The 26622-nt window shown below is 45.1% G+C and overlaps 3 protein-coding genes and 1 long non-coding RNA gene across 5 annotated transcripts; 2 read left to right on the top strand and 2 right to left on the bottom strand.

The window, feature by feature from the left end:
* Window positions 1-614: 614 nt before the first annotated feature.
* LOC120682861 lies at window positions 615-3061 on the bottom strand. Of its 2 annotated transcripts, none has more exons than XR_005678625.1 (3): window positions 2485-3061; window positions 1761-2397; window positions 615-733 (listed from the first exon to the last, which is right to left on the bottom strand). It is a non-coding gene; the product is annotated as an uncharacterized LOC120682861 (long non-coding RNA). The 2 variants fall into 2 exon arrangements; XR_005678624.1 differs by lacking the exon at window positions 615-733 and having other exon boundaries at window positions 1003-1864; window positions 2260-2397.
* A 6005-nt stretch (window positions 3062-9066) lies between these two features.
* LOC120680644 (V-type proton ATPase subunit D-like) lies at window positions 9067-12291 on the top strand. Its single transcript, XM_039962147.1, has 2 exons — window positions 9067-10253; window positions 11918-12291. Exon 1 carries the CDS (start codon window positions 9419-9421, stop codon window positions 10226-10228), a length of 810 nt encoding a protein of 269 aa, XP_039818081.1. The 5' UTR covers window positions 9067-9418; the 3' UTR covers window positions 10229-10253; window positions 11918-12291.
* On the bottom strand, window positions 12150-17168 carry LOC120680643 (glutamyl-tRNA(Gln) amidotransferase subunit A, chloroplastic/mitochondrial-like). Its single transcript, XM_039962145.1, has 10 exons — window positions 16530-17168; window positions 15817-16128; window positions 14959-15138; window positions 14745-14839; window positions 14585-14660; window positions 13841-13918; window positions 13637-13730; window positions 13511-13560; window positions 13243-13356; window positions 12150-12807 (listed from the first exon to the last, which is right to left on the bottom strand). The coding sequence occupies exons 1-10, from the start codon at window positions 17070-17072 to the stop codon at window positions 12724-12726; spliced, it is 1626 nt and encodes a 541-aa protein (XP_039818079.1). The 5' UTR covers window positions 17073-17168; the 3' UTR covers window positions 12150-12723.
* Window positions 17169-19414: 2246 nt separating this feature from the next.
* LOC120682599 (3-oxoacyl-[acyl-carrier-protein] synthase III, chloroplastic-like) lies at window positions 19415-24339 on the top strand. Its single transcript, XM_039964564.1, has 8 exons — window positions 19415-19887; window positions 20585-20733; window positions 21979-22115; window positions 22672-22774; window positions 22862-22980; window positions 23168-23232; window positions 23319-23535; window positions 23604-24339. The coding sequence occupies exons 1-8, from the start codon at window positions 19694-19696 to the stop codon at window positions 23823-23825; spliced, it is 1206 nt and encodes a 401-aa protein (XP_039820498.1). The 5' UTR covers window positions 19415-19693; the 3' UTR covers window positions 23826-24339.
* The last annotated feature ends 2283 nt before the right edge of the window (window positions 24340-26622 follow it).

Genomic DNA, 26622 nt, shown 5'->3' on the forward strand with positions numbered 1-26622 from the left:
ACGATGCCAGACGTAGCTAGTGGCGTCGCCTGCCATGTAGCTGAACGGGCTGTGTAGCTTGCGGCGTAGGCGGCATGATGGAAAAGTGCCGTGCCGTCGTATCCATTTAATGCTGCAGACGGGCTCTGCGCGGGTGCGGCACAGGCGGCTGCACTGTGCACCTTGGTAATACGCGGTGCACAGTGAGGCCTGACAAAGGTTGTCCCGCGTGCCACGGCGATAGTGCACGCCTCAACCACCCGCATTAAATGCGGTAGGTGGGCGAGTCTCCTAGCGGAGGACTCGCGCACGAGCCCGCGCCCGTGCCTCCGGGACACGTGGCGGCTCCGGACCCCCACGCGGTAAGGGGGGTCCGGATGGACGCAGGAGGTCCCGGACCCCTATGGGGGGTCCGAGGCCTCGGCTGTCGGCTCGGAGCTTCCCTTCCTTAGAGACACGTGGTGTCTCCGGACCCATCCCCAGGCAGGGAACGGGTCCGGGGCCGTTGGCCTGGTGAGGAAAGAGCCTGACCCGTGGGGCCTGGCTACTCCGTCCTTTGCGCGCAGTTACGGATAACTACGCGGGTCCTGCCTTGCTGCAGTAAGAGTGGGTATCCCTGCTACAGAGTACCGACAATATGAACCTAACAAATACCAATAAAATCTGATAGCTATCCTCATTACTGCATAATTACCTGGTTTGTCGTACATGAAGAAATTCCATCATGCTTATCAAGTCTTAAAGCTGCAGTTTCCTGGAATCATTTCAACATGAAACAATTGCGTAATACTGTACACATAAATTAGAAGATATGGAGGGGTGTTGGTGGAATAAAAAACCATTACTGTTACCATGACTCTGGAAGCCAACTTCACACCTTTAGTAGCTATCATGCAAAAATACAATAAAAAAGCCAGCAGCGCCGCCACAGCCAGTTCCAGCCAAGCACAGAGCAGCTCCGGTGCGCCGTCGGGGGATGCAGGCCGGCGCAGGCTACTCAGGGGCGACGGGACCTACTCGGGGGCGCCCAACCTTACTGTGGTTGGTAGGCCCCATCGCGTTGCGCTATATAGAGGGGGTGGGACCCCACGGCTCGATAACCTAAGTTTGCTGCCGCAGTCGTCCCCACCTACAGCCTTAACCCTAAGCCGATCTAGAGAAGGTGCGCAGTGGCGACAGGAAGCTCCCCCGACACTCCTTCTCCGATGAGCTCCACCACTCCCGTCGCCGGCCAGTGTCGGTGGCGACCCGAGGGCCACCACACCCACGTCGACCCTCGCCACCGCCGAACGCACTCTTCACCGACCCGGAGTTCGTCACCGCCGGAGCCATATCGACCCCGAGCGCCGGCAACTCCGTCCCGCCTCCCACTGCCGGCGGATCCGGTCTGCGCCTTTCCCTTCTCACTCATTCTTGTACTAGAAGTAGGAAAGAACCTATGATCTACTTGTATTCATGTCAAGAAACGTTTCCCCATGTCCGATCTAAGTGCACATAGCACGATCCTTGTGTAACCCTAGAACTCCAGAACTAACACTTTGTGCTGCAATTTCCACAAAATCAAAAAGTCAGCATGCATGGAGAGACCCAACACTTTTCACTAAACTTAGAAAGATAACCTGACGGTTTTGTGCTAAATATTCAACATCCCTATAACGTTTATTTTAGGATGGTCAGAAAAACAACTATATACAGGATGCTTTGGGTATTTTTGCTGCTGGTGCAGTGCTGATAGCTCTTCAGGCAACAAGTTTCTCAAATTTATTAGAAAGAGGGCTTACAAAAATGCTGGCATTCCTAGAAGTCATTGCCTTGTCATACTCATCGATTTTCTCTGTCTTCTTGAAATGGTATATCCTTTGCAACCAAATAGATGTGAAACAATCTTGTCGCCGTTCGTTCAAAAAAAAAAAAAGATGTGAAACAAGCATTAGAAAAATAATCTAGAGAAGGATAAGTTAATTCATTCTTTCACCATCGTCAATGGAAGGGAGGTGCATGTTTTTTTGTTAATCAAATAATCATGAAGAAAGATTCAATCATAAATAGAGTACTACCTCCATCCCAAATTACAATTAGTTTTGATTTTTCTAGATAAATATATTGCTACACATCTAGATGTACACTATGTCTAGACACACAGCAAAAAATATGTATGTAATAAAGACAAAGCAAATTGTAATTTGGGACGGAGGGAGTAAGAATGACCTTATCCAACTTTGTTTACCAAACAATCGTGACCATAGAAATGTTCAACTACAAAATAGAAGTAACACTGACCTTTTCCAACTCATAGTGCTTCGCAAATATCTCCCGGAAAAGCTTGACCACAAATGCTAATGGGCTCCCCACAGATGCTAATGGGCGCTGCTTGAGTTTGAAGAGTTCCGTCTCCATACGGAACGCCGACCGGGCGGCCTGAAATTCAGAAGAAAAAAAAACGTGTTCGATTAGTTGTTTCAGACAAGAACCAAATGGAAACTCCACTCAAGCTGCTGATGATACCGTGATAGATCGACGCAAGCACGAGAGTACTGCTACCCCGCGATCAGAAAAACAAAGAAAATCCACTCAAATGATAGAACAATGCAAGAAGACGCACGAATACGTGCTTCTCCCGATCAAAAAAACAAATAGATCGAGAAGCACGTCTGCCTCTACTTGTGGTCTGACTCAAGGAGTTGTAGGCAAACTTTTACGTCGCCGTCGGCGAACGGCAGGCCGCCGCCGTCGTCGCTCTCTCCCGGCGCCGCGGCCGCCGTGCCCACCACCACCGCCAGCCGGCCACCCTTGGAGGACACGATGCCCGCAGGCGGCGCTCCTCTAGCACCGATGATGCCGAAGCAGCCGGCCGCGGTGCCCACCAGGCCACCACCACTTCCAGCCGGCCACCCTTGGAGGCCATGACGCCCGCAGGGAACTCCATCTTCCCGTGACGGGGCGACGCTCCTCCAAAACCAGCCAACGATGCCAAAGCGGACTCCTGCTCCGGTGAACGCCCTGGCAGGGGACTCCGTCATCGAGATGAGGCTCACCATGGCTACTCCGACCCTACTCTTGTTGTTGGCTTTAGTTGTGTGTGTTGTAAGGGGCTGAGGGCTTGCTTTATAGAATTATAGTAGGTGTACGCGGTGGAACGTGGAAGACCGGACAGGGGAGGGGAGTACGAGTGGGAGAGGGCGAAACACCTTTCAACGGGCATGGCTACTCTTCTTTCTTTTTGTCTTCACGTTGATCTGGTAAAGTTTTTGAGCATGGGAAAGTAAAAAAGCATGTCACTGCCCATAAAAAAAAAGCATTTCACTGACCGTCTGACTGACAGACGTGAGGAAACAATGACTGTATGCCATCGCACATATGTATAACATTATTATGCACGCTTTGTTTCACCAAACAAGTTGCACAAAACAAGTTCACCAAAACTACCGTGAATAATGACATGCATGTGTTAATTAAAAAGAAAATGAAAACCTGACTGGCAATCGGCAACACCCCCACCCAATCTTCTATTTTTGTAAGCACATGCATCGCCATGCGCGTGTAGATGCAAGTAACTAGCTAGACGAAGGAAGACTAGGAGAGGCCCAAATCCGAGGCAACAGAACACCAACACCAACACCCACGTCCGAGCATCGCTCAAGTCAGGTAGTTTTGCTTTTTTCCAACGGACCTTTTTTCTAAAGTAAGACCAGCAGCCTTTCACCACCCGTTTCCGTTTGATCTTTCAAAACCATTGGCAAAGAAAAGAACTTGGGATCCTTCTTCTTCCTGTACTGACAGGATCAGCCTTGATCTCTGTGCAACTTGTCGCTAGCGGCCACCCCATGGGAGACACCGAGACAGGGAAGAGACGCACGCAGCCATGGCGAGGTGCAGGTAGCCAAAGCAACACGCTTCACGAACAAGTTTCTCTGCTCCGTCTTCCGTGCTGAGACTGATTGGGGCTTGTAATGCTTTTGGCTGCCATGAATCTGTTTGTCTGTACTCAGTACACTACATACACAGGTGGTGCAGTGTGCAGCCCCGGCCTAGGGCCGGCCGCCTTGCATTGGCCAGGCCAGCCGCTGGTGGTGGACACGAGTGGTGAGACGTGACCTAGCTTGGCGATTGATGCACGCACGACATGGATGGGTACGTGTTGAAGAACCCCAATGCAACCAACACCCGCAGGCCTTCGAAGCACTAGTCCTTGTGATCCGGCAGTCCCCCCATTCTCTTGGCCGGCCTGCAATTTGCCAGAAATCATCTGCACTGTGCTGTAGCCGGCAGGGAATCTGAACGTCACCTGAACCGCTGAACCTCTTTTTTTTATTTGAACAGGACACCCAAACGTTTGAATGGAAATCAAGCGCACCACGATTTCGCCGGTGACCTTCGTCCAGTTTATGCCGCACCACAGCTGGTCGATGCACTCGATCAGACACGAAATCGGTGATCTCAATCTGTTCTTGGGATGTTGCATGTTGCAAAAAGAAAAAACACAAATAAACTATGTTGGGAACAGAGGTGGCCCTAATACCCACTAAGCTGAGTATCTACACCTAAGACACACTAACTCACTCTAGAGTCGGTTAATTTTTTCAATTTCTAGCTATTTAGTGTATGAGGTCTTTTCAATAGCAGAGCCGCTTTCTCGCTTCCGGGTGGCAGAGCCTACTAACATATGACCCTGACTTTCGGGAGGCAGAGCCTTCCTACAATGAAGCTCGGACCCTTTGTGATCTCGAGTGACAGAGCCAACCTACAATAATCACAACTTATACAATAAATACTTAAAAACTAGGAGATTAACACTTACAAAACACTTGCTTTATTACAACACAATAATATTACACAAGAGTACACAACACACCATCTCTTTGTGACTATCATAGCACTCACCCTTCTCATCTATCATACTCTTGGATAGATGGCATGACAAGGAGGGGATCCTCTATTTATAGGCCAAGGCAGATCATAAGATGGTGACATGTGTCCCCCTTCTAGAGAATTCTTAATTTTATTTATTACTAATTCTAGAGTACTTCATGAAAAATATCTTTTTATTGCCTTGTAGAGAATACTCTAGAAGGTTGTCTTGCATTCTTTCAACATAGAGAATACTCTAGAAGGTTTTCCTTGCATTCTTCCAACAGACTATTCATTCATTTTTTTGGTCAAAAAGGTGATTTTTTTTTGTTACATGTGATGTGACCGTCTAACTCCGTTTAGAGGAAGAAGCATGGAGGTGAGTTATCGCCCATGGAAGCCAGCACGGAGCCCCTCGGCGCATTGATTAGTCCCTGACTTGCCCGATCACAACTTTCTTCCAACTGCCTCTGCCCATGGGCCATGGTTGCTCCGCATTGGGCAGTACTAGCAAATTAGCAACAGTACTAGCAAGCGTTGGACAATAGAAGATAGTTCCAAACTTGCTCTTGTTTATCGCACAAGCTAAGTTGGAAAAGGAGAAAACCTACATAACTTCATATACCATATGCACTATATGCTCCAGTTTTTTTGTTGATGAATGTTATCTTCTTTCATACGAAAATTAGGCCATACTAGGGATGTTCAGGAGCTGCTGCGCTTGCATGGTTACCCGGACCGTTCGAAGGAAGAAAAGAAATTCAGGTAACGTCCAGGTGCCAGCTGCCCTCCTGCTGCGAGGTGGTCCTGTCCAGATTCTCTTTTGATTTCTCTGATTTCTGGCGGTCAGAGAGACAGCCAACCAGCAGACGATCATCTGGCCTGTGTGTGCACCAGAGCTCTGTCCCCTGGTAATCACAGCCGCATGGCTGTGGTGGTCACAGCAGCAGCAACCAGTGGCGTAGTCAGGAATTCATTTTTTCCATTTTGGGAGGGCCAGGCAGACGTGGGTGCTGCTGCTGTGACCACCACAGCCATGCATCGCGCTGTGCTACTGGGTGTGTGCCGTGGAGCGCCTTTGTTTGTACTCGCCGTGATCGCTCCTGCTACGCCCGTGCAAAAGAATTTATGAACGCTTAAAACCTAACCACAAACCAAACATAATTGGCAAAATTACTTGATGATAAACTAATAATTATTTTGTCAACGTAGATTGTTTAGAAGGGTTGCTATTGTTTTGTCTCCAAGCGGCACGCGCCGCGCCTGCCATGAATGAATCAGAGGAAACAGTGGGGGGAGATGAAGGAGAAAAGGGAAGAAGGGGAAAGAGATAGAGAAAGGGAGGAGTCACATGGGTAGGACCCGCCATGTTGGGCATTGACTGTGAGTTGGGTGCGGTCCGGTCACTCGTAAATTCATCATTGGGCTATCATACCCAGGGTCGTCCCTCTCATCAGAAACGGGATTCTCAGTTGCCACTGCTCTCATGTACCGGTGAGCCGGAGTCATGTTGCTTCACCCCTTGCGGCATGCCTACCCTTGATGCTGGCACTCTCATGTTATCGTCGACACAACAAGGTCCACATGCCGCAAAAAAACATGTCAACTAACACACGGATGAATCAGATGGATGGTGTTCTGTCTAGTAACGTTTTTATGCCAAACAGCAGAGAAAAAAAAGAATACTTTACCAGGGATATAGGTTAGGACTTAGGACCCTTTCATGTCTAGTGACCATTTGTGAAACAAATGATATTGTAAGTGTAATCGCCTTCTCCATTGTAGGCCTCAGAAGCTGCAAGACCCAGATTAATTGTAAAAGATTACAACATAACAAAATGGGCGGGAGGAGGCTATGCATAGAAAAAACAATGTACCCTACCTCATATATGTTGGAATTGTTGTTGATGAGGACTGTCCTGAATTTTTCTTCCAAATTGTTAATATTCTGCTCATACTCGTTCCAACTGTTGCCTGTGTCCTGGACTAATAAACTGTAGTTCGACGAGCCATATTCAACATAGTTAACACTTTCCAGAGCATCCTTAACCAAGATGTGGCTTATTGCGGCCACACCCTTGAAAGCACCAAGAAGAGAAAATACAGACTCATGATTAAAGTTCTTATGATATGTGACCTCTGCCAACTTAACAAAGACGGACACATACATCGTGAGGGTCTGCATTTGAAATCAGAAAGTCATTGCACGTTTACGCACTACAATTTGAGAACTATATATCCACTTGAAACGTAGTAACGAGTTACCTGCTTTGTTGTATGTAAAGAAATTTCATCTAGCTTATCAACTCTTAAAGCAGCACTGTCCTGAAATTATCTCAAATTAAATGAATTAATTAGTATAACACTTGATATACACGAATTAGAAAAACTGGCGTTAAGGGAAAACAAGTCAGTGCAATTACCATGATTCTGGAAGCCAACTTCACACCTTTTGTACCTAACATGCAAAGATGTAGCGATAACCCTTTAGCTTCCATTTCCTACTACTCCGACAAAAGTGGGTCAGGTTGTTTATCGGCTTACAAATCTATCTAACCAATTATCATGCAATTAAAATATTTGGTGTCCCTATGACTTCATGATCCTCGAAGAGTTATACTCCCTCCGTCCTGAAATATAAGTCATTTTGTTTTTTTCCTAAGTCAAAGTAGTCTACGTTTAACCAAATATATTTATAGAGAATAATATTAATATCTAACATGTTAAATAAGTAAATTATGAAAATATATTTCATAATGATCTAATTATTCTCATTTGACATTCAAAGGATTATTATTCTTTCTTTTCTATAAACTTAGTCAAACTTAGACTACTTTAACTTATAATAAAATAAAATGTCTTATATTTCAGGACAGATAGAGTACACAATAAGAATAGGGAAGCTACGAAAAATAATACTTCTTTACAGTCATCACCCTACATTGGAAAAATTTTCTTGCTGGAAATAATAAATCTCTTTAGAGTTTTACTCAATAAATAATAAATATATTAGGAAGAGGCCTTACAAAGATGCTAGTGTTCCAAGAAGTCATTTTCTTCCAATATTCACAAATTGTTTCAATCTCCTCTCGGAACAGCGCATCCTTTAATTTGGAAACCAATGGATCAAATAAAAGCATTAGGGGAAAATATATAGTGTAGTAATGAACAAAAGGATAATGCATTGCCAAAGTATATATGATATTCACGGCCGTGAATTATGAATAAAAAAGATTTTTTTTTGAAATGAACCAGGCAGAAGAGCTGCTGATTATATTAAAAAGAAGATGAAAGCTCAAATTGAATAAGAAAGATTCAACCACAAAATAAAAGTAATACCAACCTTATCCAATTCACAGTGCTTCTTTATTTCCTCATCAAACATTTTGTATTGTTCATTGGTCTGAATTGAAAAACATCAGCAAATAAAAAACCACATAGAATGGAGACTAAGAGTTAGGGCATAACACGGGCAGTTAGTTGAAGGCAAATTGTTTTTTTTTTGAGAATGGAAAAAACATTCCATTAAACATGAGCTCCAGGTTTGTCACCGGAGACCAACGGAATTACAAATTCTGGTACATGGTCCATGAATATTTTTGAGGCATCCGCGATCAAGCTAGCATCATAGGTAGCCAAATTGTCTGCAACTCGGTTACATGCTCTATTACAAACGGAGATTACAGATTGGTTTTACCATGCGATCGTCGTCCGGTTCTACGCCGAAGGGCCAATCGGCGGCGCCTTTGCGAGCACCGGTTGCGTGACGGTGACGGTCGCGCAGGCGGGGAGCCGCCCTGCCGCCCGCGAGCCAGTGGCCGACGAGCGAGGTGCTTCTTCCTCCTTGCCTGCCGAGCGCCGGGACAATGCGAAGAGAAGACGATGCACGGCCGCCGCGCGCCAACGACGACATGGACACGGCCGGAGCGTGGCCATGGCGGACCCAATTAAACTAAGGCTGGTTGTTGTTCTTTTTCCTTTTCTTCGTGGGGATCGATGGCTGTGCTTTTTCTGATATTTATTTACGTGAGTGTAGGTAGGTTTGCCCGTTCGTGCTACGACCTGAACACGGCTTTGTTTCTTAGTTGGACTCTTTGATTGACTACTATGATGGGCAACAAAGCATAGACCTGTTAATTACCAGGCTAGGTCTAGGTGTTGGACGAAGCAGCGCGACCATAGCCACTAAACTGAAATCTCAGTTCAGGGAAACAACAACTAAACTGGAGATGTGCACAACACCAATGATGCCAGCTCGGCTGGGTTGCGTGCGTGAGGTTCTACTGAGCCGTTTCGTGTTGGGCCACCTGCACCTTTGATCGCGACAGAAAAACGGCCCAAATCCAATCCTATCGACCCAGCAACGAGTCGGTTTTCCCAGCCCAAGTGCGTACGGCGGGCACAAAATTTTCCCCAAAATCCACCACCACCATCTGCATCTGCATCCGCCTCGTCGCCGATCCAACTCGCCTCCACATCGATACAGCGAGCGCCGTGTCCCCGATCCAACCACACCACGAGTCGGCGCGGCCCCGCGATCCCCTCTCCATCTTCCTTCCTCAGATTCGCGGCGATCTAGCCGGCGGGCGCGATGGCGGGGCAGAACCAGCGGCTCAACGTCGTGCCGACCGTGACGATGCTCGGCGCCATGAAGGCCCGCCTCGTCGGCGCCACCCGCGGCCACGCGCTGCTCAAGAAGAAGTCCGACGCGCTCACCGTCCACTTCCGCGCCATCCTCAAGAAGATCGTCGCCGCCAAGGAGTCCATGGGCGAGACGATGCGCGCCTCCTCCTTCTCCCTCGCCGAGGCCAAGTACGTCGCCGGCGACGGCGTCCGCCACGTCGTCCTCCAGTCCGTCCGCGCCGCCTCCGTCCGCGTCAAATCCCACCAGGAGAACGTCGCCGGGGTCAAGCTCCCCAAGTTCACCCACTTCGTCGACCCCGCCGCGGCCTCCGGGGGCCCCTCCAACGCGTCCCCGAGCCTCACGGGCCTCGCCCGCGGCGGGCAGCAGGTCACCGCCTGCCGCGCCGCGCACGTCAAGGCCATCGAGGTGCTCGTCGAGCTCGCATCGCTCCAGACCTCCTTCCTCACGCTCGACGAGGCCATCAAGACCACCAACCGCCGCGTCAACGCGCTCGAGAACGTCGTCAAGCCCAGGATCGAGAACACCATCAGCTACATCAAGGGGGAGCTCGACGAGCTCGAGCGCGAGGACTTCTTCAGGCTCAAGAAGATCCAGGGATACAAGAAGAGGGAGATCGAGCGTCAGATGGCCAGCGCCAAGCTATTCGCGGAGGAGCAGCTCGCCGAGGATCTCGCGCTCAAGAGGGGCATCTCCGTGGGGGCTGCGGCAAATCTGCTCGTTGCTGGAGGGGAGAAGGACGACGACATCATCTTTTGATCATGGTCGTCGAATTATTCAATCGGTGCGTAGAATCATCAATGCCTTGTCATCTTATTTTGGATCTGGACTGCTGCTGTAGTTCCTTGGATTGTACTAGTATATCAATCGTGTATTGCAGTTAATTCTTAGATTGATACACGTTACCTTCCCTAAGATGTGTACATGATGTCCAGAAGTATTCCTGCCTCTGATAATTCACCTGAATTATAAGTAGCTGTTCCTATGTGCACAATACACTTGCAGATTGGTCATATTGGTTGTATTCCTGCTTGTTCATCTGAATTATAAAGTAGCTGTTCATTTATTTGAACTCTAGTGTGATGTTCGTTCATTGAAACAAGATACCATTGCACTTCATTCGGAAACTATGCTTACAATTTAGGATTTAGAAACCAGATCTTCACTCCATAGTGTTTCGATGTGAATGACCATTGGTAATTGAGATTCCCTGAGCTTCCTATCATTAGGTTCACCAAGATATGACGTATCCTATTAAATCAGTAGCAATAAGTGTGATAGGCTATTGTAAGCAGATTAGCAATTATCTTTAGTACAAATTAGCAGCAGTATAGTTCCAACTTCCAACTTCCTGGTGTTCATCGCACAAGTTGGGAAAAGAGAATACTCCCTCTGCTCCAAATTGTAGGTTGGCTTGTCTAAATACATAGTATAGACATAGCTTATATCTAGGTGCATAGAAAAATCTATGTACCTAGAAAAGCCAAAATGACCTATATATAACTTGGGAAGGAGGGAGTGCCATAGAACTTCGTATACTCCATATATGTCGTAATGTTGTAGTTTCTTGTTGAAGAAGGTTATGTTTCTCAGAAAAATTAGCTTGAACTGTTGAACATCCTGTATACTATTTATTGCTCCAAAGCATAGAGGGAGATGGCAGTGGTGGAACTATGTTTAGGGGGCCGTAGGCCAAAGGGGGGTTTTGGAACTCCCTTAGTAATTGAAACTCCTTGATGCCATTAAATTGATGTTTATCAAGTAAAAAATTTGCACATTAGAGGGGGGGGGGGGGGGAATGCCAGCCCTGGCCCCTTGATTTTCCTTCAAGCTCTGCCACTGCGAGCTAGCAGAACATGATGATATGTCCTAATAGAGAAGGGAGGGCTGGGAAGGATTGTAGCACCAGCATTGCACAAATAGTTTTATCTCGTTCCTAATTTAATGTGATAGTGTAAGACATCAGGGTAAAGTTTAGGGTGCAGGTTATGAAGTACACCTATGTAACACAGCAACCTTGATTTTAATTTTGGTTTATGAACACCTGCATAACACTGCAAGTGAATTCTTGAACTTTGAAGGCCGGTTCAGTTTAGCTTTGTAAATTGAAGCTACTCTACTCCTGTTAGTTTGCTTGAACTCAAAGTCCGTTGGACACAGTGCTTAGTTAAAAGAAAACAAAATCAAACACAAAAAAGACTGAAATCAACACATCTTAGCGTGTGAATTCTAAACTAGGCTAAATACAACTATAATGAACATGCTAATAAATCAATCACTTTGTGTGGCATGTGTGTGCTCCCCACTCTTCTTTCTTACTGTGGCTTGGATGATCTGATCAAATGCATCATGCAGTTTTTACTTTTCAAATGCACACAGATGTAGTCACCACACATGGAATTAGTCTATTCCATTCTCATATTTTTAATGGTTCGCTTTTCCTTGCAGTGGTGGAAACAATAAGTTAATGCTGGAGCTCCAGAATTGTATCTGTTTATAGAGTGATGGCGGTTTGTTTCAGTGATGAGTAGTCTGGAGCCTGGTCATCCAAGATCCTGAATAATCTGTACTTTGAAACCAAATATTGCCAATGAACTTTAAAGCACGGAGTGGTTATGTGCAGCTGGTGTAGTAAATTCAATTGTACTGTTTCTCCCCCTGCGTGTTCATTATAGTTGTATTTATATTTATTGAGAGGTGTGTGCCGAATGCTGTAAGCCTGTACTACATCTACTCTGAAGTCGGGGACAATGTATTTGCTTCTGGATGTGCACCATTGTGTGTACGCAGCGTATCAGCCTGCTTCTGGCAATTGATCTGTAGAAGATTCTGTTCCCCTGGTTTTCGCAAAGCTGCTGCCAAAGGAGATCGAGTTTTATTAGCTTCCCGCCTATGCTGACAATTGGCCCAAAATAATGGTCAAGCATGTGCATATTCATATTGCTGATCATGCCTAATGGTACGGCAGCACTCGCTCGCTGTCAGAGGTGTATGATACAACGTATATGTGCGGTGCGCTGTTTGGAGATGTAATCACATGGGTTTAACTGTCTGTTTCACTCAATCATCAGCAATTCCGCGAGGAAAATATCTAAATTCTACTACATGCGTGCAACCAATTTCCTCAGTACTAGTATACCACATGACAGGTCTCAAAACTTGTAAGAATGGACAAATGGGCCTTCAAAACCCGTGACTGTGTTAACTGCTTGTTTGATAACTCTTAGTAGGGCAGAGAGAAGCCTTTATTGCAGCTAGCGTTCTGCCAACAACGGAGGGACAAAACTGAAATTCTGCAGTGTCTGCTCAAAGATGTGTCCTACTCTCAGCAAATTCCCCTGGAGAAAATGGAAGAAGTAATAGTTAGGGCTTGTTTAGATCATTTTGTATTTTGCATTTTTGGAAGGGAATCTTCAACATTTTAAGTATTAAATGTAGACTAATCACAAAACTAATTACATATCTCGTCTGTAAACTATGAGACGAATCTAATGAGCCTAATTTATCCATCATTAGAGCATGTTTATTGTAGATTCGGGATTTACAATCCATTTGTGTAATGCGATTTATTTTTCGAGTACATTTAGTACACCATGCAAGTGATTTACAAAATTTTTGCATTTTGTGTTTTTGGATCTAAACAGAGCCTTAGTGAGTTATCCAAAAGAAAATCGCTATGCTTGAATAAAGGTTCATGAACAGAAAGTGGAACTGCTCAGATCTGAAACATCAGAGGAATCTCCAATATTATGTCAGCATCAGCACAATGTTACCTCACTGAATGGAGATCCGATCATCTGTAGTCCAACTGGGAGCCCCGCAGCTCCACCTTCAACAAATCCGCAAGGCACAACCAATGCAGGAAGCCCAGCCAAATTAACATTCACCTATATAAGTTGTGATTTCAAACCCTTCAGATTTCTTTTTTCTACTATCATAATGTTGCAGATCGAAGATAATTTCTTGTCATCAGGTACTTTGGAAGAGATTCCAAAGTATGTACAAGTCAACATCAACAAAAGAAAAGAAAGTATTGAATACCGTCATGATATCTCCAGAGTACATTGCTAATGGATCATTTATCTTTTCACCTGCCAAAAAGATTTGAATTATCAATCCTAAAGAAATCAGGGAAGGGACTATACTTATAAGCAGATTACAACATACCTATTTTGTAGGCTGCTGATGACGCAGCTGGTGAAATAAGAATGTCATATCTTTCCAAAGCACCTTTGAAGCTTTCCTTAACCAGTGTCCTCACCTACTACAGTGCATGAACTTTACTATTTTTTTGTGGCATAGAATTGCATAGTAAGTGGTAAAATAATTTAAAGACAAACATTGAATTGGATGTCACTGCTCTGCAGTTACCTGTTGTGCTCGTTTGTAGTATGCATCATAGTACCCAGAAGAAAGGGCATAGGTTCCCATCAAAATTCTCATTTTGACCTGGAAACAAACAATCAAAAAAATGTGATGTAACTCAAAATGAAAACAACCATTTCAAACACAAAAGGTTCAAGCACTACCCAATACTACGGATCCAATAGCACGCCATGTGAATATAATGCAATAAAAATATGTGTTAACATTCCACCTAGCGCACTGTTAGCAACAAGACATGCCCAAAATGGGCAGACCTACATGGACTAGCATCAACATTTCCACACAACACAAGTTTACAAGTGTAGCTCACAACAGCCGAATGTGGCTTTAATTTCTAAAGCTATGCTTAAAAAGGGGGCAGATATGTCTTCTAAATTAGATAATTTTCTAGTTGATTTTTGCAAGAAGAGCGGAGCACTTAATTGTTTTTTTCTCATCAAACCAAAGATTTAGTGGCTATCCAATATCGTATCGTAAAAACACTAAGAAGAAAAGGCATTCAGACAATTTATGGACAATTTGGCTAGCCTCTGAGCTGCAAGGACATGGGGCAAGTGCATAACTGTACACAATGTGACAGCTCGGCTCCTAAAGTCATAAGCAAACTGGTCACTTAGCTAAGATGCATGACTACATCTGCAGTGACATCATCAATAATGTTGAAAAGACAACTGATGAGTATACTAGTGGAGTTTGGTCACAATATATTAATAACTGAGAATACTGCACCTCATGACCCAGACCATTAGCCCGGGACTCTCCATAAATCTCATTCAGGTCATCAGCAGAAACCTGCCTTCCATACCTGGAAATGGTGCTCTAAAATATAAATCCTTCAAGACTGCGAAAATACAGGGAAAAGCATTAGGTTTAATTACAGCAAGATCACCTGATACCATCATAGCGTGATAGATTAGAAGAAGCTTCAGATGATGCTAGTATATAATATGCTGGTAAGCCAAGAGAAAATGAAGGGAGTGAAACCTGAAATACGATAAAAGACAAAAGTCCAGTAAAAATTTCTTTCAGACATCCATTGTAAAAAAATAAAAAAATACACTTCTTTATTATTATATATTTAGGAAAGAGGAAAAATATCAAACCTCTTCCACCACAGATCCCAACCGTTCCAGGTGTGAAGCAGCATCCTTGATTGACGATATGACTCCAGTATCCACACCTTCTCCAAGAGTTTCTTGTATAATCCCAATTCTCAAACCATTTAGTGGTTTTGATTCAAGTAAATCTAGAGAGACCAACTCTGATGCATAGTCTGGAACATCCTGAATAAAGTGACCAAAGAGATAAAGTTCAGCAGCAACGAACCAAACTTTAATGTTTGCCTTCCTGCATTTTTCAGTGCTAATAGATCATGATCCAATTGCGGAGGTGTAAATTTGAAGAAGGATAAAATCAGGTTTAAGGAGACAAACATGCAAGCCTACTGTACGTTTTTTAAAAATCTTTTTCCTGATAAAAAGACTAGTATAGTCCCTCTGCCATCTATGTTTAAAAAGACTAGTATAGTCCCTCTGCCATCTATGTTTCAATTGTTTTGGGATATTATCCTATAGTTTGTTTTCCAACAAAGGGAAAATCACCATGGGGTGCTTTTTCTTATCTTACTAATAAAAACACGGAACATTTAGGTAGACAAAAGCACAAAAAAGTGGTCCTTATCATAAGTTCAAAAAACTGTGGGCAAGGAAATCAAGTCTGCTGTCCAAGCCTAGAACTAATCCATACAACCCAATGAAGCAAAGAATATTTGTGAAGTCACAGACTAATAGTTATTGCATTGCCTGCCAACAATAGCAATAAACATCAGGTTCAACTTTCAACTATATCAACCTAAGCATAAACACAATGCAAGTAGTTCCCAATCAACTCACACGAGAACGTATTTGAAATGGAATGCAAAAGGCAAATATAGTTTTAAGGTAAAGCCACAGTTTCTTTACCTGCAAACTGCTAGTTGAATCCATCTTGTCATGGCCAGCAACAACAGATAAGATGGTTGCAGTGTCAAAAACGGATGAACCAAAGCATCCCACAACATCCAACGATGAAGCATAGGCCATGAGGCCAAAACGAGATACCCGACCATAAGTTGGTTTCAACCCCACTACGCCACAGAATGATGCCGGTTGTCTCACACTTCCACCTGTATCACTTCCTAGTGACACTACACATTGCCTAGCAGAAACCGCAGAAGCAGAACCACCAGAGGATCCCCCGGGAACACGTGAATCATCCCACGGGTTTGTTGTCACCTGCATACCACCAGCAATATCTGTCACATCACCATATCAACATGTTAGCACATGAATGCTATGTTGAGATGGAAAAGATTCCAATTCAGGTTTAATTCCTCTTTGGAAGAAATTTCGACACTTCAACATCAACAGTGGCACGCAACAAACCAACTACTTCTCTTAGAGCTGCCTTGCATTAATATGGCCCTAACATTGTCCTTGAACCAACCACAAACGTGAACAGAGTTTGGCAGCGTTACAAATATTTTCGTGTCATTGTTTGTTACAACCAACGTAAAAAAATCATACTTGACACTTAATTTCAATATTTGAGCCCGAGCCATCCTCAGCGGCAATGCTTCAAACGTAAATGCTCCCCGTAAAAATGGTATGAGAATCCGGTCCCCAATCGGCCAAACCTGAAACGCGGAGCCCTCGGTGGTGCTCCCCATGCCGAACTCGTCGAGGTTCGTCTTCCCAACCACAATGGCGCCAGCCTCCCGCAGCCGCCGCACCGCCGTGGCGTCGTACGCCGGCCGGTATCCGTCAAGTATCCGCGACCCGCCAGTGGAGGGCATGTTGGCGGTGCAGAGGTTGTCCTTCACTCCCACCAGCACTCCAGCGAGCGGCCCTACAGCATCCTTCTCCCCGGAGGCAATCCTCCGGTCGAGCTCCTCCGCCTCCCGCTCGGCGGCGGCGTCCGCGACGTGGATGAAGCTGCGCAAGCTCGGCTCGGTGCGGCGGAGGCGGGATAGGTACTCGGAGGTGATGTCCGCAGCGGTCCTCTCGCCTGAGAGCAGGGACTCGCGGATGGAGAGGATGGAGGATGTGGCGGGGCCCGGGGCCGAGGTCGTGGCGGGAGCGGATTGGACGGAAGAGACGGCGGTGAAGCGGCGGCGGGCGGGAGTGGGGAGGCGGCGGTGGGAGATGAAGAGGCGGTGGGCCTGGAGAGGCGGCGGCATGGCGGCGGCCGGCGGGGAGGTTCTCCGGCCGACGCCGGCGTGCGTGGGTTTTGGGGATTGCAGATGAGGAGTGGGAGGGGGAAGATGCGATGCGAGGATTTGGGATTGGGATGGGAGTGCGCGACGGTTGGATTGGAGCCACGTGGAACAAGAAGTGATTGAACGCCGTCCGATCACATCAGGAGTCACGGCAGGTCAATAGCCAACGCATTCGTCTTTCCTCCGATAGGAGGGATTTGACATTATCTTTTTCTTTCTCATTCCTGTTTGCAAATGATCTGTACCATATTTACTGTGTTTCATATAATTAAGTTACATATTTGACCGTTAGTCATAATAATGTCAAAAAATTATGGATGCAGAAAATAATTGCTTCAAATACTCGTGTGTTCTTGAAATAAACTTACTTCCCCGTCCCAAAATAAATGCAATTCTATAATTCAAAATTTGTCTCACAAAGAATGCAATTTTGACCTACCAACCACAAAACACAAGAGTCTCCGAAAACTTCTTACACAAAAGACAAGTCAATGTCTACATTTTTTATTTTTCCTACAAAAGACAAGGAATAATTTGGTAACTTGCACTTAGCATTGGTTCCGGTTCTAGAATTATATTTATTTTAGAACGGATGGAATAAATTATTTTGATTTATAATTTGACGACCTAGTATCAATATCTAAGGAAAATAACATCAACCAGGGCAATTATAGAGGCTTCTCATGATCAAATGTCATCAATCATAGGGACGAACTATATGAATTTAGTTTGTGGATCACACCAATTAAGGTCCTTGGTCTCACCTAAGTCAAAAATGCACATGAGTTGTTAGATTAGATGGATGTATTGGTACCTACCCTCGAACCATTAGATCTAAAGGTGCCTATCTCAATGGGACTATGCATGTTTTCCCCCTTCACACAGGTTGATGGTCAGATCCAATGTCTTCTAAGCTGATTTCTATCACATTTTTCTCGCTAGATGACTTTATGCTAGGTCAATACCATCTACTATGTAGAATTCTTGAATTCTGACGGTACCACTGGTGCTGCTCATTTTAATACATATTTTTTGGACTGCATTTTTTTTAACATATTTCGGTTACCCTTGTGAGAAGAACATGCATCATGCCATCATGCATCCCTAGCATACATTGATTGATGACAGGCGTCCCCCCAGTTTCCCCTTCCACTCTCTTCTCGACGCTACAGTAGAGAGGAGGTGAAAAGAGAGACGACCGCCTCCGGGGTCGATCCCGTCGGCTCCCCTGCCTCTCCGACGACCACGCCGGTGCCGGAGAGGGAGGGGAGCCGGGGGATTCGATTGCCGGCCTTGTATAGGGTAGACTTCTTGTAGCCTAGGCCTAGGGTTTGCTCGCCGTCGACCTTGACGACGGAGCTTAGGTTTCCGGCGATGGTGGCGCGGCCTCCCCGCCAGCGAATAAAGCTTCTGCAGGACCTCTCTGACGACGATGGCGTGGTCGCTCGTCTCGGTGAGGTGGTTGCTTTTGGATTTTGTCTTCTCTCCTTCGCCTTTTGTGGATCGGGGGCCTCTTCGTCTCTGGCGGCGTGGCTGGCGGCACTGGAGGTTTTCCTTTTCTCGGAGGTGAAGGTTTGAGAGCTCTGGTCCATTCTCGTGCCTTGAGGATGGATCTTTTGTGCTCCCCCGGGAGCCGCTTTTTTCGGGCTGCCGGATTTCCCTTCCGGTCGGTTGGCTTCGGTGCTTCCTTGGTGAGCCGATGCGGATTTGCTGCTGGGCTACTGCTGCTCGTCGATGGTGGTGCCAGCTTTACCGTTTTGCATCTTCTTGGGTTGATGTTCTTGATCGATCTGATGCAGGGGTGCTCTGGTTCGCATGGGAGTTGGTGTGATTGGGATGTTGGACAGGGGAGATTGACGACCGACGTTCTTTCACCGAGGATCTCATGCGGTTTACCATTTGGTGTCGCTTCCCTAGTCTGGTTGCGAGGCGCGGATGATGATGCTGCGTGCTGGAGTGCTGCTTCTCGGACGAAGAAGAGACACAACTGGGAAGATCAAAGGAAGAAGAAGAGGGTCTTGGTTGTAATTTCTAAATTTTGTAGGGACCCTTTTGCAAAAAGGGGAAGCACTGTACTTGATCATGTTTTCATGTTAATGTAATGCTATCCTTTCTCGCAAAAAAAAACATACATTGATTGATACATCCCTTGTGAAAAACGCTCACGGGAGTAGAATGCAAAACAGTGGCACGCCCGCAGAAGGCGAACGCGTGCAGCTTGGGTTGCTCCACCCATAGGCCCTAGATTGGTGTGCGCGAGCGCAGGAGGGGGGGAGGGGAAGAGGAAAGAAGCCATCAGCCACATCGCCCTCCCCTTATAAAACCTCCCTCACCTGGGGGCGGAGCTTTCGAAGCTCGCCCAACTCCCTCCCACCCTCGCAACCATCACCGCCGCCCACCGTTCCCACCGCCGCCGCCTCTATATCTCCTCCCTTCCCCCTCGCATGCCCCGCTCGTCGCCGCCACTTCCCCCTATTCCTCCTCCTCCTCCCGCCCCCAAGTGAACCGCGGCTGCCTCCACCGCCGCCGCATCTCTTCCTCCCGCAGCAGCCGCCGCCGCGAGATCTCCGGCTGCCCGCGCCATGGTCGCCGCCTCCGGCCTCGCGCTGCCGCGGGCGGCCGCACCCTGCCCGGCGCGCACGCGCGCTGGCCTCCGCCCCGCCTTCCTCCGATTCGTGCCGCCGGTGGCGCTGCCACCGCAGCAGCTCCGGTGCTGCGCGTCCACAGTCGACGATGGCGTGGTGTCCGCAGAGGCCTCCAAGCCCCGCCTCCCCAGGTAACTCCGGTGCCTCTACCCATCTATGAACCCCATTCAGGCAATGGTCGGGCTGTCGTGACGCGATTGCGGAAGGTGGGATGCGATTTTTCTGGCCTGCTCTCGTGCAGACGGTGTGATTTTCGTGTTATTCGTATACTCTATACTGGCTGTGCTACAACCGTTTATTTTTGTGGGAATGGTGTGATTGTCACGGGATATACTTATTTTGGCCTTCCCTGTTTTTCTTGCCAAGGTTGGCACCAACTGCATGAGGTAGCTCTGGGACTTGCTTTTCTGCACGTATGGGTTATATGTCCTTCTTATGTTCGAAATCCAGTAGTTCCATGTAGGCTGGGTGTCATAACTGTTCCGGATGTTCCATCCCTTTGCTCTGACGGTGTCTGTAGCTTAGACGCGTCAAGTTGTTAGTGTTACCGTGTCTCACCACTCACTGGAATAGGCCACCCTGATGTATAAACTAAAGTCGACAGTAGGCTATGGTTTCCCATATTATTGACCGGGATCTGCATGTAGTCAGCTTACTCATTAAATGTCATGGTGATTGTTGCTATCTTTGTAGCCGCCACTGTATGGCAATACTTGTGTTGGCCCAACTGTATTGCCAGGATAAATTCTTTTATCTGTGCTTTTTAATCATAAAGCCTACAATCTCCACCTGTCAGATGACCTGTATTAGATGAATGAAAAATTGCAGAGTGGTTGGTATGGGCTCAAAGCTTGTTGGATGCGGATCGGCGATCCCAGCACTTAGCATTTCAAATGATAACCTTTCAAAAATAGTTGAAACGTCAGATGAATGGATTGCGGCTCGAACTGGGATTCGGAATAGGCGAGTTCTTTCAGGTAAATATGTTTCTGGCCTCTTTTTAATTCCCTCAATTAAGCAAAGCAACCAAGTCAGGACTCAGGATAGTTGTGTTCCCCAGATTGAATATGTACAGCTTATGTTCGTTGTTATTCATTTTTGGTTGAGTGATAACTGATAACCGCTTAAAAGGCGACATGTCCAGCAACTGAGTGTAGCAGAGATGCGGATGTTGCGGTGGTTTTGCGGGCACACAAGGAGGGATAGAGTCCGGAACGAAGTTATTCGGGATAGGGTCGGAGTGGCACCAATTGAGGAGAAACTTACCCAGCATCGGCTGAGATGGTTTGGACATGTCCAACGAAGGCCTCCTGAGGCGCCGGTGCGTAATGGGGTTCTTGAGCGGGTCGATAATGTAAAGAGGGGTAAAGGTAGACCTAAACTGACGTGGGATGAGTCGGTTAAGAGAGACCTTAAGGATTGGAATATCTCTAAAGAGATAGCTTTGGATAGGAGCGCTTGGAGACTAGCTATCAATGTGCCTGAACCTTGAACTTATTTCTTTCGGGTTTCATCTCTAGCCTACCCCAACTTGCTTGGGAAAAAAGGCTATGTTGTTGTTGTTGTTGTTGTGATAACTGATAACCGCTTGTGATGTGTGCAAACAGTCACTACATAATTTTTTCTTCTAGAAGTAGGTGACATGGATCCCTACGATTTTATTCTGTCAAAACACTTCCATTTGTTCTATGTGTGAAAATTATAGAGATTATATGAACAAAAATAATGAGATTATATCAAGTAAAAATACAATGGTATCAAGCCTTATTATGTTGCCTGCTTTTCTTAAAATCTGCATAAATAAATGCAGTATTTTTTTGTGTGGTTTGACTACTGATCTGCATATAACCAAATAGGCTTGGGACAGCATCTAGAAGAGTTCGTTTACCGTCCCTTGGAGTGGTACCATTGATTAAAACATGAGGTACTACAAATTGGTACTTTAGGGACAAAATATGGTATCCTTTGGTACTTTTCCAAGGATTCTGAGAAACATCAACCCAGAAATTGATTTCTGTCTACATCGATAGATCCCAACAGAAAACTGTTGGTAGTTGTTGTAAGTTTATGTGGTATTACTAATCTACTAAATATGTGTGTAATAACATTTAAAGCTGGTGTCTCTGTCAGCTGGAAATTATATTTTATTATCACAGTTTTAGGTGCAATAGGTTCTTACTTTTGCTTTATTACCTCATGTTTCTACTTTCCAACGTTGACAGGAGATGAAACATTGCGGGGGCTCTCAATACAAGCAGCACAAAGGGCACTTGAGATGGCTCAAGTAAAAGCTGAAGATGTTGACCTTGTTCTCCTTTGTACATCTACTCCAGATGATCTGTTTGGAGGTGCTGCTCAGGTATCATGCGACACATTTTAAGCATTTGTACATTTATTATTGTTATAATAAATACTGCTGTTTGGATTTTGTTTTCCATACACAAGAAGCCTCATATGGATCTTAGAATGGTGAAGCGCGCCTCTGCAAAAGAGTTCAAAAAATATTGCTTAATCTTTCGAAATTAAAACCAAGTATCCGGAAATGTTAAATGCTAATGTCAAGCTATGCGCATTATTAACCATAGCCAATGGTCCTGTACTACTTTTTTTTTTTCAATTTTCTGCCAGCATTATGAAGCTACTGCCCATTTATGCTTTCAGTGGACACCATCCTTTGCTTGAGATCCGTGTCTGCTTTATACTTTTACTGTATCTATCATAAACCGGGCCTGTGAAAGGGTATGATTTTCTTGTTATACACTATTAATGAATTTGTTATTTATAACTGCTTGTATTGTCTTGTTTTCTGTTCAGTACTATCAGCATGTTAAGCAGCGAATCTGTTTTTGTGTTTTCTTTAAAGAACATCAATTCACATGCATATATTTACAAAATCATTTGTATAATGCAAGTAGGTGCTGACGGAAGTGGGGTGCACAAATGCATTTGGGTTTGATATCACAGCTGCATGCAGTGGATTCATTGTTGGCTTAATCACAGCTACACAGTATATCAAAGGTAATTCAGTATTAAATATTTAGTAGTTGGTTCAGAAGCTCTGTCAAAATCCGTATATCATTTGGGTAATTCATGGTGTTGTTGTAGGTGGGAGTGTTCAGAATGTCCTTGTAGTTGGTGCAGATGCTCTTTCAAAATTTGTAGATTGGACAGACAGAGGTACATGCATCCTTTTCGGAGATGCTGCCGGTGCTGTGTTGGTTCAGGTACAGTTTACTTCCTGTGTAAATATTGCTATTCTTCCCCTTTCCCAGTAAATTAGTTAATGTTCCATGGCTAAATCTGATTGAAACATAGATCGATCGTTGTTCAGTATAAACACATAAGGCACTTTTATTTACAAATCTTTCTGCAAATTCTTTTGTCCAACTTCTTAATTTCAGAATTTTGCAGGCTTGCAGTGCTGATGAAGATGGCTTGCTAGGTTTTTGTGTTCAGAGTGATGGCAATGGACAAAAGTGCGACTTCCTTTCAAAAATTTTGAGATACTGGCAGTCCATGCTAAGTACATGTTGGCTTACTTGGTTTCTCTTAATTTACATAGGCACCTAAATGCTGTAATGTCAAATGATGAGTCGATCTTGTCCAATAGCAATGGTGTTCCTGGATTTCCACCAAAGAAGGCAACCTACTCATGCATTCAAATGAATGGAAAGGAAGTTTTCCGCTTTGCTGTACGATGTGTGCCGCAGTCCATTGAGAAGGCTCTTGAAGAAGCTGGTTTGCCTGCCTCCAGTATTGATTGGTTGTTGTTACATCAAGTGAGTGTCCTTACTAAGAATCTACTTTACATGAAGCATTGCTGTTCTAAATGATCTTCTATGTCCAGGCTAATCAGCGGATTATTGATGCTGCTGCCAGTCGTTTAGATATCCCATCTGACAAGGTTATTTCAAATCTTGCTAATTACGGCAACACCAGTGCGGCATCCATCCCATTGGCATTGGATGAGGCTGTTCGCAGCGGCAAGGTGAAGACAGGTGATATTATTGCGGCAGCAGGTTTTGGAGCTGGACTTACCTGGGGTTCCGCCATTGTCAAATGGGGCTAATTATTCTATGTGAAGTCGTGAACCATGGCAACAGATGAAAGAGATTGCTTCAAAGGCTCTGCATTGGCCTCGGGGCCCCTATATTTAGTGTTTCATTTACCCATTTCTCTGTGCAACATTTTTCTTCCGCATCTGTCAGTCTTTCTTGCACATGAAAAATTAGTGGCATTTCTCCATATTCGTCTATTCCTTTGGCTCGTTACACAGCTCAGTTTTCCATGTGGCTAGCAGAAAGCTTGTAATGTAGATCGCGGTAGTTTTGAGTTGATGGAAATATTTGCATTTTGCATGGAGATGACAATGACGCCTACAGAGGAGGTTACACTGTAAAGTTGATGGGCCAATTTTGTTGGGGAATTTTACTGAGCTATGGTCGTCCTTGTGGCCCCAATCAATAAGCATGTACAATGAGAGATTGGCATATGATGAAGTAGGACGATGCACGGTATATTTTGTTTTGCTTTTGTTGTGCTCCATGCGGTAAAGAAATAGAAGTGACCTTTTGGGTTGTTCATTGTTACTACATCAGATTGGCACAGAAGGAATAGCATTGCGTGAGTTTCTACCTGAATTGAATTGTTGGTATTGGAGTTCACTAGGCTTTTAAACGTACTGTGATACAGATAAGCTCATAAGCAGCGGAAGTTTCATTGAAGATCTGTCAAAAGCCATGTATCGAGTAGTAGACTCAGGGATATCCGCAATTCCCTGATTTGGCGATATCATAGCTCCCCCTCAACTCAAAAGGCATCAACATAATCCCAGCTTCTGCTACTCCAACTAGCTGAAAAAGCTACAAGCTCCCCAAACAGACCTGCTTTTCGCGTTATGATGAACCTCCCCACAAAGCTGTCGCCGTCGCATCCCACACTAGTTCTAGGGATTTATGCATAGGGTTTTTAAGATTGGATTTGATTAGTTCCAAATTGGATGAGCATAGGTAGGCGCATGGCCGGAGTACTTGTGTGTTGCTTATTGGAGTAATTTTAAGATTGGTTTTGATTAGTTTATGGCTGAAAATTGGATGAGCATAAGTAGATGCATGGCCGGAGTACTTGTGTGTTGCTGATTGGAGTAATTTTGATAGTATAGATGTACAAAGGATTTGAAACCGGGTCGCATGGGTGAAAGCCAAGTATCCTAACCGGACTGGACGACAATGAATTTATGTTCATGGAATGTCTCAAAACATTTCTCATTTAACTCTTGAGTAAAGTGCATCCACCATACATGAAGTTGTATCATTGGGTCACTTTGATCCAACAAATTGCAAACGTTGCATCCACCATACACCAAGTTGTTCGTTGTGTGCAAGTACGGTCCACTATACATCAGAAGTGCGTATTCTGCTAACATAACATGCTAGAATAACGTAAGGGGCTAAAACAAAACGTTGGCATGTTGTAATGAAACCTAGACTTAATGTGCAATGGTAGAACCTACGGAAAATTTGCAGCATAACTTCCATTATCATTGTTGCTAAAGTAGTTGTGAACTGGTGCTATCTAATTATAAAGCTTGGCAGTTTGATAGGATTCAAACATATATACTGCATCCAAAGGCGAGACATCTTGACAAGAAATATGCGAAATGTAGTGTACCTTGGATCGTCAAAAGTAGTAAAAATTTCTAATACCACATATGAAGGCTAATGTTCAGACTCGCCGCCCATTGTGAACCACGAATTGCTTTTTTCTAGTTGCTGGCCGATGCAAGCAGCTGATTTTGCTTGATTTTTAATTGGATCCGGTCGTCGGTGGCTGCTAGCTGCTTCTTTAGTCATCAGTTTTGGTTCTTTCTTTTTCTTTCTTTTTTTTTTCTTTTGACAAGATTTCCCAATCCTATAAGCTGCTTTATGCAGGACACGGGAAATATATCCACTTCCCAAAACATAAATCTACTTATTCCCTATCCCAAACATAAAAATCCAAACATTGCTACTTCATCTTAGCCCACAAGGTGGCAAAGAAATTTTTAAGTAACCATCTTGGACCGTACATTAGGTATTTTGCAACTTGATGTATCGAATCGTATTGTTATGTTTGCAACTTGTTCGACCAAAGCGAACAATGATACAACTTCATGTATATATGTTGCATGTACTTTACTCTCAACTCTTCCTACTTAATCACTCGTGTAAGGAAAATGGCCCTATTAGGCCATTGTTTTGTGATTTTGGTGATTCAGTAACAACACAATCAATGGGACTAATGAGTTTGTCAAGCGAACATTAATAGTCAAGCGAACATTAATAGATCCCAGGGATGAAGAAAAAACGACAAGCAAAACAAAACACAAAGAAAGAACTCAAAGAAATATGAATTGGACGAGTTCTAAAGAAACAGTGGCACCGGATACACCGGTGACACTGCACCGGTCTAACCGGATGGCCATCGGATACACCGGTGCTATATCACCGGTGTAATGGGCCGAGCAATGCCTAGGTCAGGGGAGAAGATCAAGTAGCACTGGTTACACCGGTGATGCTAATTTAGGGCATCGGTGCAACCACCATGTCAGAGAGCTTGTTTGGCGTGGAAGTGAAGATTCTCCAGCACCGGATGAACCGGTGGTGCACAAGAGCGAGGCACCGGTGTAATGTCAAGGCAGAAGCTGAATATTTCCTCAGGACCGAATGAATCGGTGATGCACCGGTGTAAGGGACCGGTCTAATCGGTGACAGCCACGTCAGCTGTTAGAAGGCCAACGGATAGCGCAGAGTTGTGAGTGACCGGATACACCGGTGCTCTATCACCGGTCTATCCGGTGCCCTCGCAGAAAAGTGGCCAACGGCTCT

The sequence above is a fragment of the Panicum virgatum genome, chromosome 7N (genome assembly GCF_016808335.1).
Source record: "Panicum virgatum strain AP13 chromosome 7N, P.virgatum_v5, whole genome shotgun sequence".
Classification (NCBI taxonomy): domain Eukaryota; kingdom Viridiplantae; phylum Streptophyta; class Magnoliopsida; order Poales; family Poaceae; genus Panicum; species Panicum virgatum.